This window comes from Amphibalanus amphitrite, unplaced genomic scaffold (assembly GCF_019059575.1).
Source record: "Amphibalanus amphitrite isolate SeventyFive unplaced genomic scaffold, NRLGWU_Aamphi_draft 000055F_arrow, whole genome shotgun sequence".
Lineage (NCBI taxonomy): Eukaryota > Metazoa > Arthropoda > Thecostraca > Balanomorpha > Balanidae > Amphibalanus > Amphibalanus amphitrite.
The window spans coordinates 195267-210143 of record NW_024881551.1 but is presented as its reverse complement, the minus strand read 5'-3'; the positions used below and the strand labels follow the sequence as shown (position 1 = coordinate 210143).

At 48.3% G+C, this 14877-nt stretch overlaps 1 protein-coding gene across 2 annotated transcripts; it reads left to right on the top strand.

The window, feature by feature from the left end:
• The first annotated feature begins 1633 nt into the window (after positions 1-1633).
• On the top strand, positions 1634-13821 carry LOC122378122 (nocturnin-like). 2 transcript variants are annotated; one of them, XM_043358804.1, is made up of 5 exons: positions 1634-2081; positions 10128-10351; positions 10649-10770; positions 11203-11409; positions 11944-13821. In XM_043358804.1, exons 1-5 carry the CDS (start codon positions 1924-1926, stop codon positions 12424-12426), a joined length of 1194 nt encoding a protein of 397 aa, XP_043214739.1. In that variant the 5' UTR covers positions 1634-1923; the 3' UTR covers positions 12427-13821. The 2 variants fall into 2 exon arrangements, with proteins under 2 accessions (XP_043214739.1, XP_043214740.1); XM_043358805.1 differs by lacking the exon at positions 1634-2081 and adding an exon at positions 9476-9686.
• The last annotated feature ends 1056 nt before the right edge of the window (positions 13822-14877 follow it).

The following is a 14877-nucleotide window of genomic DNA, read 5'->3' as shown; positions in this document are numbered from 1 at the left end:
TTAGATATACGATGTAGCGTGCGGCAGAGGTATACACATTGTACTTATTCAGTCTGCCGATCAAGTGTAAAGAACTCAACTAAACGCTATTCTAGCTCATTTAGTAACAATGAATGTAGAAAATGCATGCAGATGTGCTGAAATACAGAAATGAAATAATTTCGACCAATCTCCAGTGTTTTGAATATTCACTGCCTAAAGCAATACACTGCCAATTTTAACATGGTTTATATGTCTCCAAGATCGCTTAAGAACAGATACTCCTATCGCATTGTTGACATACCTGTGTGTGTATGTAGGTGAGTAAAAACTTCAGATAAGTTTGTCAAGCCAGAGCGGTAACCTGCACTGAAACGACTGCAGCTGTTAGGTCTCATCGTCTTTTTCGAGGTATCAGTCCCACACCCTGACGATGCGGCAACATCAAGCCCAGTGCGCTCCCACACTCAGAGACATGTGAGCTTCAAACAGCTGTCCGGTGTGTTGTCAAGAGCTCACTGCCGAAACAGAAAATAATTTGTTTGATCGGCCAAATCGAGCATGAATCACTGCAATGTAGGGAAGAATCGACATACATCGGCACGCTTTCAAAAATAAACAGTGTGAAGATCAAACCATAGCATTGGAGTAGCGGCTTAAAAGCTCACGATGCATGTACTAGTATGTAGATCACTTTCGTCACAGGACTATATCTGACAGAGCAAACCATCGACCATAGAATAAAATCAAATCAATAAGTAAGACGTATTCCCACTTTGTTGCTATCTGCACACTGTAAAAAAAGTTTAGCACCATAGAGGTACTTTTCAATTGACTAATTTTCAGTACCCTAGCGGTGCTAAGCTAAGCATTTTATTCGTACTTAACTGAGATCTAGTTTAGTATCAAGGTGCTAATATAAGTACCCATATTTGTTTAGCACCCGTGTACTAAATGTAGTACCCTACACCTGCTAGACCAATTTTTAGTACCCTAGCGGTGCTAAACTTTAAAAGGTGCTAAGAATAGCATGCAGCAAGTACCTTCCGTACTCACATATGAACCGTTTTAGCGCTATTGTTACCCCACGACAAGTAGAATAATGCTAACGAAAGCATTGGGGCTGAAAGTAGAATATCTAGGTTGCAGGTAGCATCCGGCAAATGAAGAAATGGCAAGAAGTTTTAAATTGACTGGACCTGTTTATCGTATGGCCGATGGCAGCACGTTTGTTAATTGATCGAACTTGTCTGCAATAAATCACTAAGCAATGCTTTATTATGTCATTTTTTATCATAACCATGCAACCGTTCATTAAAGCGCTATTTAAATATTGCCAATCCAAGAGCGTACAGTGCCAGGATTAATCCTTCAACTGTCGTGCATTACATTTTTTTCTCATCGCCGGTGCACTCTCCACTCGCTCGGGGCGATCTGAATGAAGCAGTATGAGCCAGTTATCACATGGTCGGGAGATTCCGCGCCGTGTGTTATCTGGGCGACTCTGGCGGCGGCGGGGGCGGGGGCGGGGGCGGCCGCCGCCGGCGTCGCCGGGACCTTCAGACAGCGGAGACGGGGCGGCGCCAGGCGCGCTCCCTTTATAAGCAGTTCGTCTCGGCGGCACCGGCTTAGTTTGCTCCCAGAGAACCGCGAGGTAGCACGACAGGTTTGGTACGAAACGAATCCACACCTGCGCTGAGAGAGTGAAAGATACTATCTGAGAAGAAAAGAAGAATTATAGCAGCAGAGTTCGAGAGAAGTTCGACAGTGGCTCAGCCAAGGCGAAGAATTGATCGGAAGCACCGCCGTCCCTGTCGTGACCGGAGAGCCAGTGAGACGCGTCACGAGACTGGGTCACGCGGAGGGCCTGCGGGCCACAGCAGCAGGGCGCCGGACGCCGCACCAGGTCAGGCGGCAGCACAAGTCTCCTCACCACCAGCCAAGATGACTATGAACCTATCTGAGCTGCGTGAGTCGATGGCAGTGGCCGAGCAGCTGGCCAAACAGTCCATCATCCGCCGCCAGCACCCGGACGAGCTGCTCGGCACCGACGACAAGGGCGGCTACATCCCGCCCAAACAGCTGCTGCTCTACATCGTCAGGTGAGCACGTGGTGGCGAGCCGCACGGCCCCATTGTGCCCCGCAGTGCCGCGACGCGCCGCCGCGCCGCGTTGCAGCGTCCTTGCTTTTCACTTCCGGGTGACTGGAGCCACCCAATGGTCCGGCCGTGTTCCGTGTTGTGACCCGTTGTTCAATCAGTGCTCCATTGTGACTGAAGTTATCCACTGTTCCTTGTTGTTCCTGTGCCATTCATTGCTCAGTCCGTGTTGTGACTGTAGCCATCCACTGTCACTGAAGTCCGCGTTCCGTGTTGTGACTGATGGGGTCGTATTTAAGGTCAACAAGCGGAACAGTTGCAAAAGCTGCCGGGTTCATTCCTATGTTCATATTAAGATGAGAATGAATATTGAGTGACGTCAGGCGTGAGTGATATATGGAATGTCCGGCAGTCCTTCCGCAAGCGTCCTTTCTGTCCATTAGCATAAAGTTAGAACGTCACACACTCCACTATTGCATCTGCTGCATTGTGTTTTGAACGGAGCCACCCATTGCTTACACATATCGACTTACCGGCAAAGATTATGACCAGTTGTCAAATACTCATCCAAACCCAGGCAATAGCGAGAGAAAAAAATAATAACAGCACTGTTACTTTCTTGTAGGTGGTTAACTTATACTCAGAGGAATGAGCCATAACAAACTCAAAGAGTGAACCCAGTCTCTTCACTCGTGGTGTCTGACGCCATAGGTCCGCAAAATAACGTCAAACTAACGCGCCTGAGTTCACCGGGTCCACACTGTTATCTCTAAACATGGCCAGCGTGATCGGTCAGCTGTACCGAGGTCCGAGTCCAGACCTGATCTCAGCTCACTGATCAGACACTGGCGTCGGCTCTGATGTCAGTGGGTCCAGGTGTCAGTGTCGGTTTTAGTGTCAATCTTGTCAGTGTCAGCAGAAGTCAATCGACCACTGTCAGTCAGTCGATTAGTCGTTGGCAAATTATATGTCGTTCAGATCGGTCAACATCAGTAAATCAATCAGTGTCAGTCGGTCGGTGTCAATATATATGCGTCCATCAGTCCGTGCGGTTGCTCGGTAGCGCTCAAAACCCATGACAATCGGCTGATACGATCAGTTGTGTCAGTCTTTCGATGTCACTTTGGGTTCTTCTGATGTCCTCCGAGTCAATGTCCGAGAGCCTTTTTATAGCTCTCTCCTTATGTCAGTGTGACACAGCCGATGCCATTACGAGGATCGGAGCCGGCGGATTTTGCCGGTGCGTTCGACCTCGATTAAATGCGTCCGTCGTAGACTATAGAGGCTTAAACAGACTCTTTCCGCAGCCCGGAAAACGTATGCGAGAGCCTATTCAAATAGTGGTCTACAGCTATGCACGATTACATAATGCATACCACATAAGACGGAATACCTAAAAGATAGAATATGAAAGGTAACTCCTAAAGGATTCGAGAATAAGTAGCCTTTATAAAAAACGTTTATGTTATTTCCTGCAAGAACCACAACGACGCTGCCTACCGAAGCGAAGCAGAACAATCAATAATTAGTAAGATAAATATATTTGGTGTGCAATTTTAATGATTGGATTACTATTTAAATCAGCATCCATATTGTTATAGATAAGTAATTAACAGACCGCAAAGTCAAAGAGCAAATATATATAAATTCAATGTAGCCGCCCGTTTCAACTTTTTATATTGGAAGCGGATTTGCCTTATGCTATTCTGGCCTCATTTGACTTGTTTTGTGAGTGACGCGGACGCTCCATTTTGACACTGCTCTCCTATATTTGCCGGAAATGGGATAAGCCGCGGCTGTTTTATCGATTTTTCGGTAGTTGCCGTTCACTTTATAGGCCTCCTCTCGCCCTAACCTTGTTCCTCGCTCCCGTCTAACCGGCGTTCCGCCGCCTCTCCTCACACCAGTCTCCGGGCTGTGGTGACGGTCCGACGTCCTTCACTGGGGAGCGGCCCGGAACTATTGCCCGGATGACGGCAATAATTCCGTAATGGCGGCGACAACGACAGCCAAATCACCCTAATGGCGTGCACTTACTCATGCCATTTCCCAAGCTTCCTGAAAGCTGTCGCCTGAAGCCATGCCCGTAATCGGTGAATGTCGGCACTAGAAAAAAAAAACGAACCGGAGAAGTTGATGATAATTGATGGCGAACAGCTATTCCAACCAATGTTTTCCTTTAACCCGGCAGTTGCTGGGGTATTTCGCCACCCACCGTTTGCTGGGGGGGGGGGGGCGTTAAACGCCCCCAGCCGATAACTCGAGAACCAATAGGCGCAGCGAAACGCACGAGGCGGCAAACAAAAGAGCGCGACGAGACGCTTCAGATGAGTACTTTAAAGTTGAATTTTGAGGTCACAGGTCGGGTCAAGGTCAGGTCAAACACCTGAAATCGGGCTTTCAGTAGCATGGACTTCAGGACTTCGCAATGGGCGCTTCTCGCCATAAACTCTGTCAAAACGGTGCACAATCCATCTTATAAGGCCTACAAGAGTGTCAGCTGCATGTAGAGGTCAGTCAAGCATAGGTCAGGGTCAAGGTCAGGTCAACCAGGTAGGCACATATCCCCGAAAATCAAAACTGATATTCGCAGCCTGTGACACATGTTTTATAGGTAATTTGGGGCGTAGAACACGATGGTGACATTCATTTCATCATATGTGTACGTGTTTGGCTCAAGAAGTTCAATTTAAGAAATGCATGTATCATGGTCGTGAAGTAGTCACGAAAAATTGCCAAGATTCAGTTCAAGATTATGGAAAATGCGGAACGATAATCAATAATCGAAGATAGCCATTTGATTGATCATGGTATTGGCAGTCTAATGGCGTTTACGGCATGTCTGTATGTCTATTCTGTGATTTTATATGATTTTTTGAACATATGCCAATTTTGGTCGAAAACTCAGAAATCATGACGTCACTAAAACCTCGATATCTCAAAAATTTTCCGACCGATTTTTTTGAAACTTTGTCACAATAAACCTCAATCAATTCCCTACAGGGACTTAAAATTTGGCGCGCCTGCGGCGCGCCGTTTTTATGCTATGGCCCGGCGAAAAAAGTGGGAGCGTTTAACGCCCCCCCCCCCCAGCAACTCGCGGGTTATAGGGACCCTCCCACCTTAACATTAGATTTGAGTTGAGATAGCCAAAATGGGGTCCCTGGCTCACAATTACCGGTTTCGGCACTCATAACATCGAGAAATGCCTTAAATTGGAAATATTGAATCTCAAAATTGCAGCATTTTGATTCAGAGGGGCTAATACATAGGAATACCCCTCTGAATGTGTGACGTCAGCGCAGATATCTAACGATTTTTAAATGTTTGACTAAAACGTTTTGTAGCACGCGGTGGTATATGCTGCTTTGCGCGCAACAAGTGCCGCACTTTTAGCTGCCAAACTATTGCTTCCAAATAAAGTCGCTAGGAACAGCGGAGATCCCAAAAAGTAAACAAAAGTAAAAGTCTAATATCTTGAAAACCGGTGTATATTTTTCGGTGAAATTTGGTAGATATTCGTTTTCGCTCTTTCTGAACCGAGCGACATCACTTTCATGCCAATTCATAAACTTTTTTGAAGGTGGGAGGGTCCCTTTAATTCCATTTCAAGCATTTAAGTTTTCTCAACCGATTGCTGAAAGACACCAAAGGCATTCAATGTACAGGGTGTCCGGAAAGTCCTGGCGCTTTCCAACATTTTTGAAAACAAATGCCTCTGGTTGATAGATACTCAACAAAAGATCAAAACAATTATCAGGGACACCAAGCCATATACTTCCGCTAAGTGCTCATTCAATATAACCATCGTCGGCACCGACGACAGCCTCGACGCAAGGGCGGAAGCACCTGCGTGTTTTGACGATGTATGACATTTCCAAGTCCTCCCATGCTGCCATGTAGCGAGTATTCAGCGACTCCAGGTTGGGATGACAGGTGGCCCAGAGCTTATTCTAAAAAACGCGGGCACGCCTTAGTCAAGCGGGTTAAGGTTAGGCGAATGAGGCGGCCTAATCTCATTTCGCCAAAGTGATCTGGCCCGCCGAGCTCCTCCGTCAGTAGGTATGGCTTGGGCGATAGCGGCATTGTTGGAGGGCGCTGCGTGCTGTCGAAAAGTGAAATGCGAAGTAACCCTTAGGGCAAGTCACCTTGAACCTCGGGTTGATATGCCTGTTCAGGATTTCCTCGTGGACCAGCCTGCGTTTTCATTTATCTAACATTGACGAAGATATGGAACATTTTTGTCCATCACACCTCTGGATTTTCTTCGATTGCCGCGGAAATGCTGCTAAATTCTCGGCAGTTTTAACATAGCGCGGTCGTACCGGTCTGGGGGATATTTCTAAAGGAATTCTGGAGTCAGAATAAGCCTTCACCTGCTCAACCATGCGCCAAAAACCGCCGCATCGCGTTGTAACTCGCACCTCGTTCAAGCCCCACCCGGCCGCCGCGCGCAGGCATTCCGCGACAAGGCGCATCTTCGCCCATCCACCCATCACTAAAAACGATTTCAAGGTCATATTAACACGACCCCTGGCTAAGTGGCCAACAAGGGGTAATGTCTGTGGTGATTAGTTGAATGTCCAATAATCACAGCACGCATTAGACGGCGTCCAATAGAAGCGCCAGGACTTTCCGGACACCCTGTATTCCAATTATCAGCAGATTTTGCACTTGTATCTTTCCTAGAAAAATGTAAATTACCAAACAAGGATATATTGATATTAAAGTGACCATCCCCTCCTTGGCCGAGTGGATAAAGCGCCGGAATTCGACGCTTAGCCGGTAAGTGAGAGCCCGGTACAAGCCTCGGTGCGGGCGGCCACATTTAGCTCCTACGTGTAATAGCGTGCGTGTCTGTGGCAGGGGCCTCACAGAAGCCAGGTAACGTGAGTGAGCGGAGGGGGCCGTGTCCAGTCGTGAGGGCACGTTAAACGTTCGGACAAAATTATGCCATACAACTGGAATTGCGCGATCGGGTGGTGGGGTCAGGGTCAGCACAAGAAGCTATGCTTAGTGCGGGCTCTGATTCCTCAAATCCGCCCATTCAACCATTCGGACTAAATTTATAAAAAAAAATCCCACCTTAACATTTTTAAATAAATTTAGTCCGAATCTTTTGATAGGAAGGATTCACAAGGACAGAGCCACCGCTAAGCGAAGCTTGTTGCGGTGACCCTGCCCTCTACCCTCCGATCGTGCAGTTCCAGTTCAATGGCAGAATTTAGAGTCCAAAGTTTAACGTGCGCGCATAGCCGCGCACGGCCGGTCCCCTCACTGACTTCGCCTGGCTACGGCCTGCCACCAACCGCAACCATACCTGTCAGGAAGCCGATACATGTCAAGCGCCCTTCGCGCTTCGAACCCGGATTGTTGCACCGGGAACGCGTGCTCTCACCATGCGGAGTCCAACGCTCTACCAACTGAGCTACAGGACCAGCAATTTATTTATTGCCAGTCAATATTTCTGAGTTGAAATAGCCAAATTGGGTTCCCTGGCTTGCAATTACCAGTTTGGGCACTCACAACAACGAGAAATGCTTTAACTCGGAGATTTTAGCGATTTTAGCGTTGTGAGGAAAATCATCATGATGATTGAGCATATTTGATTGACCGAGTCCTCAATATATGTAATCTGAATAAAATGACAAAATATAAAAAAAAAATCGGGTATATTCGATCATAGATTCGCCCCCCTCCCCCTTTAGTTGACAAAGACCTGTGATCGAATATACCCGAATTTTTTGCTATTTTGTCATTTTATTCAGAATATATTGAGGATTCGGTTAATTAAATGTGCTCTTAATTCGGAGACAAGTTCAAAGTCTGCAGTTTTCGAATTGTAAAGGGCTAATGAATTTGAATGTCCCCTAGCCCTTAGGCATTGCGACCTCGGTGCAGATCGGGCGATTTTTAAATCGTATACTAAAACCTTCGTAAAAGACAATTGTTGATATGATGGTAGGTATATGCTGCCTTGCGCGCAACATCTGTCGCACTTCAAATTTGGTAACAAAATTATTGCTTGCAAAAGACGTCATAGGTAGAGCGGAAGCTAAAAAGTGTAATATTTCCAAAATTGAAACATTTTTAAGATTCAATTTGATTTAAATTTAATGCAACCAGAGTTTCTTGCCTTTGATTCAAAACATAAAATCGCATGTGATACGAAGAACTCAGCCGGAAACTGATTGCAAAATGTATGCGGATTAACTGCGATACATCTTATTGCCTACCCCGATAATATGACCAAACTCCTTCGGTATTCGCACTTGTCAGATGATGAAACGCAGCCACCTGCTTTTCTAAGAAATGTTTATATTCCTCACGGCACGGAGATTTAAAATCATGCTCAACCTCCCATCAAGCTGTAAAAGGCTGGATTTTGATAAAAACAAGTGCTGTTGCGTGTTTGATTTGCGCCTCTAATCCTGTTATGGCTGACATGTGCGGCGGAATCCCTGACAGGCAGTGGAGCTCATCAGCAGCGCGTGATGTGAATGGATGCTTGCTCCCTAAATCCCGGCTCAGGTCAACCGTTTAGGTATGTTTGGCAAGGCATTAAAAAAAAACACACACACACACACGCGCGCACTCATGCTTGCACTGACAACTGATGAATATGGGCGTGCGAGCAGATGTGGATCGCGTGTAAATTGTGTCGAGTGTGTAAACAAATATGCATCTTTCCATTTGCTAGATGTTGTTTAAACAACAGTCACTGTATGGATCCGCTCAGCTCTGGTTCCAGTTGCAATGTAAACAACGATTACTCATGCATGTCGCTTTTTTCTGTAACATATAACAATGACACTTCAATGATGGTGTCTGGGGCATTAGCCTATACCTGTATAAACGACTGAAAAGGCTACACAAATATAAGACGATATAATTTTCTGAAGCTGCAGCACGTGCTCATTTTTATGTCGTGTGGGCGTTCTTCATTTTAAATGCAAATAGCGATGCTATTCAAAATAAACAGTCTAGTCACATCCGACTTTTTCAGTCGTCGATGATCCGATAAGCCTCTGTTTGACACAGCACCCATTCAGTCAGGGACAATATCAGTGTTGACCTGCCCGTCGCCACAGTGCTGCGCACTGCTGCGAGCCTGTATTATTCGCTGCAGCTGCAGACCCTGCCGTGAGGCTCGGACATTGAACACGGCCCACGTGCAGCCCGAAGCGAGAGGTCATGACCGAGATGGATATCTCCGGCGGCGGGCAGAGTCGGGTCGCCCAAGCGCCGGCCCATCAGTTCAGTGATAACACTCAGGTCGGGTCAGCCGGGGGCCGACCTGGGGTCAACCTGGGTCACCCCTTGGCGCCCCACTGTCGGGCGGCGCTCGGCTCGCAGTCGCCGCAGGCTATAAGTGGGACAGGCTGTGCTGTGCAGGCATTCCTCGTTGGTAATCGCTCGCACTCACGGCTGCAGTATCGGTCTATGGATGTGCAGCGCTGCACTATAGCTCCGCGGTGCTAGTTATCTGTGTCGCGTTAAAGGCCCCGGGCGCTGCGGCTCACTGCGCTCAGCCATGGATTTAGAGTTCTGGGAAGAGGTACAGAGAAGGACTGTGGCGAGACGAAAACTGTCACAGTGCCTGACGAGGTGAGAGGTAACATAAAACGCCTTTCTGTTGAGAGACATGAATGGCTGCCTTTCTGTTGAGTCCTCCCTTGCAATCATCAGGATCATCCCGTCCCATCGTCCCTCGAGTTTCCATTCTTCCTACTCTGTGCTTGACTTTCAATCCTAGACTTATATACGCGTGTCATCCGTCATGCGAACAAAGCTTCTGAATATCCAAAGCTCAGCTATCTTCTGTGGGAAATTCATGTATTTTCCCTGCATCGAACGTCCATGTTTGGGGCTGTCTCAGAGCCAGCGGCTGTGTCGGTCTGGCGACCAACGCTGACCAGCATCATATTGAATAAAAACACAATTATAATATCATAATAAAGCGCTGCTCCTTCCAGAAGGAGCAGCGCTAAACCGATGCCGTATATCTTTCACCACGATCTGACGCCTGTTCTGCCCTCTCTCCCTCAGGATGGGCAGCTTCACGTCGGCGCCCAAGATCCTGAACCCGGACAGTGCCGATGACGCGCTGACGTTTCCGGAGGAGTCGATGACGCCGTCGGAGATGGAGTCGTACTGCCGCCAGCAGCTGAGCGAGCTGCCGCCGCTGCTGACACGCGAGTTTACCGTCATCGAGCAGCCGGCAGACGCCGACAACCAGTTCAGGATCATGCAGTGGAACACGCTGTCACAGAGTGAGTGGGGCGGGATGTGGGAGGGGGATGACGACTGAATAAGAGCGTCACTTAGGTATTTGTTAAATTGAAAGACTCTTATCTTATGCCATCGAACTGAAGTTACAAAATAATGCTTGAGTAACGGAACATAGTTAACGCTTAACTATATAACGAACGTATATCGCTTTCATAGCATAGAAATCAAACGTAATTCTCATGTACATTTTCCCTCCATTGCATACATTCATTCTAAAGCCCAAAGTGACATGTATTTTAGCTGATCATTTAAATCTAACCGTCGTATTTTCTCGACAGCGCTGGGCGTGCACAACGACAACTTCACCGAGTGTCCTGCATCGGCTCTGGAGTGGGAGACGCGCCGCTACCGTCTCATTGAGGAGATCAGCCACTACGCCCCGGACGTGCTCTGCCTGCAGGTACGCCGCCCGGTCCGTACCCGAATACGGCGCCGCCACGCCCGCCGCCGAGCGGGGCGGGAAGGTGTAGTGGTCGCCCACTAGAGGCAGTATATGATGGGCCATATGTGCGGGCATGACCAAATACGGAAAGGAATGAAGGAAATGAGCTGGGGCAAGGGGGTAGTAATTGGGGGCTTAAAATAGAATGCGAATGCCATGTCTGTAAAAGGTTACGTTACATCTCAACGTTCCTAAGTGATGCACATTTTACACACGGCAGGAAGTTTTTTATTATATTTAGGTTTGTGGCCTATTTTTGAGTTCGAGAATAAGTATACGGTCTATACGCAATGCCGAAACAATGTGCAAGCGGTCACAACAGACACACAATGCCTGATCTTCGACACGTTTCTTCTCACTGACACCAAACGCCAACCCCCGCTCTCGCAGGAGGTGGACCACTTCAAGTTCTTCCAGAAGGCGCTGGGCACGATCGGCTACTCGGGCGTGTTTTTCGAGAAGCCCGACTCCCCGTGTATCTACATCAAGGGAAACAACGGTCCGGACGGGTGTGCGCTCTTCTTCCGGAACGAGAGGTTCGAGCTGGTGCGCACAGAGACGCGCGTCATCGAGGTCTGGAAGGTGCAGAGCAACCAGGTGAGAGAGAGAGAGAGAGAGAGAGAGAGAGAGAGAGAGAGAGAGAGAGAGAGAGGGAGAGAGAGGGAGAGAGAGAGAGAGAAAGAGAGAGAGAGAGAGAGAAAGAGAGAGAGAGAGAGAGAGAGAGAGAGAGAGAGAGAGAGAGAGAGAGAGAGAGAGAGAGAGAGAGAGAGAGAGAGAGAGAGAGAGAGAGAGAGAGAGAGAGAGAGAGAGAGAGAGAGAGAGAGAGAGAGAGAGAGAGAGAGAGAGAGAGAGAGAGAGAGAGAAAGAGACAGAGAGATGGACATAGTGATGAGATTGAGGACCCGATCTTATATGGCTTTCGTGTGCATAATTTTATGAATCGGCACGAGTATGAGGTCACTTAAATGTCGTGAGCGAAATGAATGAGCGTCATTTGGCTTCAGCGATAATTTTGCCTATTACGGTCAGAATTTAAGCATTCGGACATTCAGCTATTTGTACATCACACCTCGCGTATGTTAGGCTGCTGCGTCCACCCTACCTGACCGCCACCCGCCGTCTCTGTGCCAGGTGGTGGTGCTGGCCATTCTGCGTGACCGGCGCACGGGCCACGAGGTGTGCGCCGTCACCACGCACCTGAAGGCGCGCTCGGGCGCCCTGCTCAGCGCCATCCGCAGTGAGCAGGGCAAGGACCTGTTGTCGTTCGTCAGCAGCCACGCCGGCGACCGGCCCATCATCGTCTGCGGCGACTTCAACGCCGAGCCCAGTGAGCCCGTGTACGCCACACTGACCCAGGACGGCGCCCCGGAGCTGAGCTCGGCCTACGTGCAGGCCACCGGCGCAGAGGCTGACTACACCACCTGGAAGATCCGCGGCTCGGGCGAGGTGTGCCAGACGCTCGACTACGTCTTCCTGTCGTCGTCCCGGTTCAGCGTCGAGTCGATCCTGCCGCCGCCCACCGAGCAGCAGCTGGGAGAGGCGCGCGCGCCCAGCTTCGCCTACCCGAGCGACCACTTCTCGCTGGTGACCGATGTCAGTATTCTGCCCAGCTAGGGGCGGGAGGAGGGCCCCTCCCCGCCGGGCCGACAGCGGGGCGACAATGTCAACACATCCGGGAGACACAGCGGCATTACTGGTGATTTGTTGAGTTCTAGTGTTCGGTGCTGTTTGTTGAGTGATGAGCCTGTGCTCCACATGTGTTGCTTACAACGACGAGTTCGTCTGTCCCTTCCGTTCCTCATCTTTGCAAAATTCAAAATTGTGATGCAAAATTATCATCTTCATAAGGATTTTAAAAATAACAAAGTAATATTTCAGCGGGTTGCTCACAATAACGCCTTTGATGAAGCTGATCAAATAATCCAACTGTTCTTCATTTTCTCTCCATAACTGTATTCCGTGACGCTTTACTTCTGAGTCTTAGTAGCTCAGATCAGTCAAATAATTGTACAACGAAAGAGTTGCCGGCACAAATGACTCAGACTACAAATGCCGTGTGCCAGTCTGCGCCCGGTTTGGTACGTGCCAAGGCAATTGTTCGAGTAAGCTGTGCCTACATGCACTCGTGTGTGATGTGTAAATTATGTGCGAATGCGTTATTTATGTGAGCGTGGTAATCTTCACTTCGGCTATTCTCTTCTCTTCTCACCCTCCGGCACACTGGGACATCGATTGAAACGTTTCACCTTTCAACGACTTTCACTTTGTGAATAAAAAAATATATAATCCCTTCTCAGACCTATCCACAGCAATCAAACCTCTATCAGTTTAGGACAGCACCAGTCAAGCTGATGGTCCTTGACTGTTCGGTGATCGTCTGAATGTAGCTGCACTTGCGCCATTCGTGCGACAAAGACTAAGAAAAATGATTGATGACCGATTGCTAATCTGCACACCCTTGCGATGGTGCGCAGTTAGAACCCAGCGTCTTTGTCCTACGACCGTCACCTTCCTCCGAACAAGGAGCTGTTGTTGACGATCTGAAGACACGTGCATTGTGCACTGCACGGTGGCCCAGGTGACAGTGTAGTGACTTCCGACCCTATATTAGAGGCCGGCAGGCTCTATTGTTGGACCCGACCCACTTCCCTTCCTCCCAGTGACGTCCTTTTCACTGTCAATGCCTGTTCTCCCACTGTGCTATCCCTCCAACTGCCTTATGTCCATGTCCTGTTCCGGTATCCTGGGCGGGGCACCGAGGGCAGAGGTGATTAACCGACGAGCTGGTGCACAGTTTGCCATCTTGTATGCGAATGATGCCAGCCGGTAGCGCCATCGTGCGCTGTGTTTTCGTCGATTGTTCATACCCAGTCCTCGGGGAGATGGTCTACATTGGATATTCTCTGTTGTACTTACCTTTTTCGGTATGCATGATGTCTTGTATTTATATTGTACAATTATTTATATGCGCTGGTAATTAAGATGGATTAATATATTTATTGGTCCGAAGCTCGGCCTTTTTTAGCAACAAGGGAACAGATATACACGAATTTACACTAAACGGATATACATTTATTTGCTCCTGATGCTAATACTAAGAATGAATGGTTCAAGTAAGAACTTTGAGCGGCACGGTGGTCGGTGCTCATGGGCACCGGCAGCATCTCACCCCTCTGACTGGTGCAGTGCATTCCAGCGACCCTCTAAAAACCTGGCCAGTGGCCACGTAGCGGCAAACTTTGTATGCATGTACAGCCAAAACTGCGTGGTAGGTATTCCTTGTTTCGACAAAAACGAGAATAACGCGAATACTATGCTATTGGTCACTCGGAAATCGTAACAGCAAGACGCGTGAGACTCCGCACCTTAGGTTGGCATCATCACCGCATTTATTTTCCACCTAGTTCGGCAACAAAACCCAAAAGTTTATATTTGCCCCCAAAACAAACTTTTGCATTTTTTTTTTTTTTGCCACACAAGGCGGATAGTTTGTTTAGTGATAGACCCAATCGAAGGAGTGGAGCATGGCGCATCTATTTGAGTGAGTTCCGACCGACTGATAGCATAGCCTTTGAGTTATTACCTATCGGTTTTGTCCAAAAAAGAATATCTACCACGCAGTCTGCTGAGGGCTGTACCTACAGATAGGTACAGGTCTCGCGGGTTTTAGCGGTAGATTTTGCACCTAGAAAATTTAGTGTATTTCAGGTTATATCTTCGTCGTCTTAAAGGTAGTGTGCCAGCTTTCCTGGACCATATGGAGTTAATGGCCCAGATAAGGAGAACCGGATTTTTACAACTTATCCATACCTTCAAAACTCATGGAAACGTCTTAAATTCTTCAAATTTTGAGTACCCCAGTGCGAAATTCGCCCCGACGGGTTGTCGGTCGTACCCCAACCACATTTCACACCACTATGAACAATAAATGCACACACTGAAATCGCTATTACCGATATGCTCATCCAATCAAGTTTCTTCATCATCATCTCCTGCGGTTTCGAACACGCCTGTTGGGTGGTGCGGTAGACCGCGCCCAAAGCCAGGGCCCCGGTAACGTGAGGT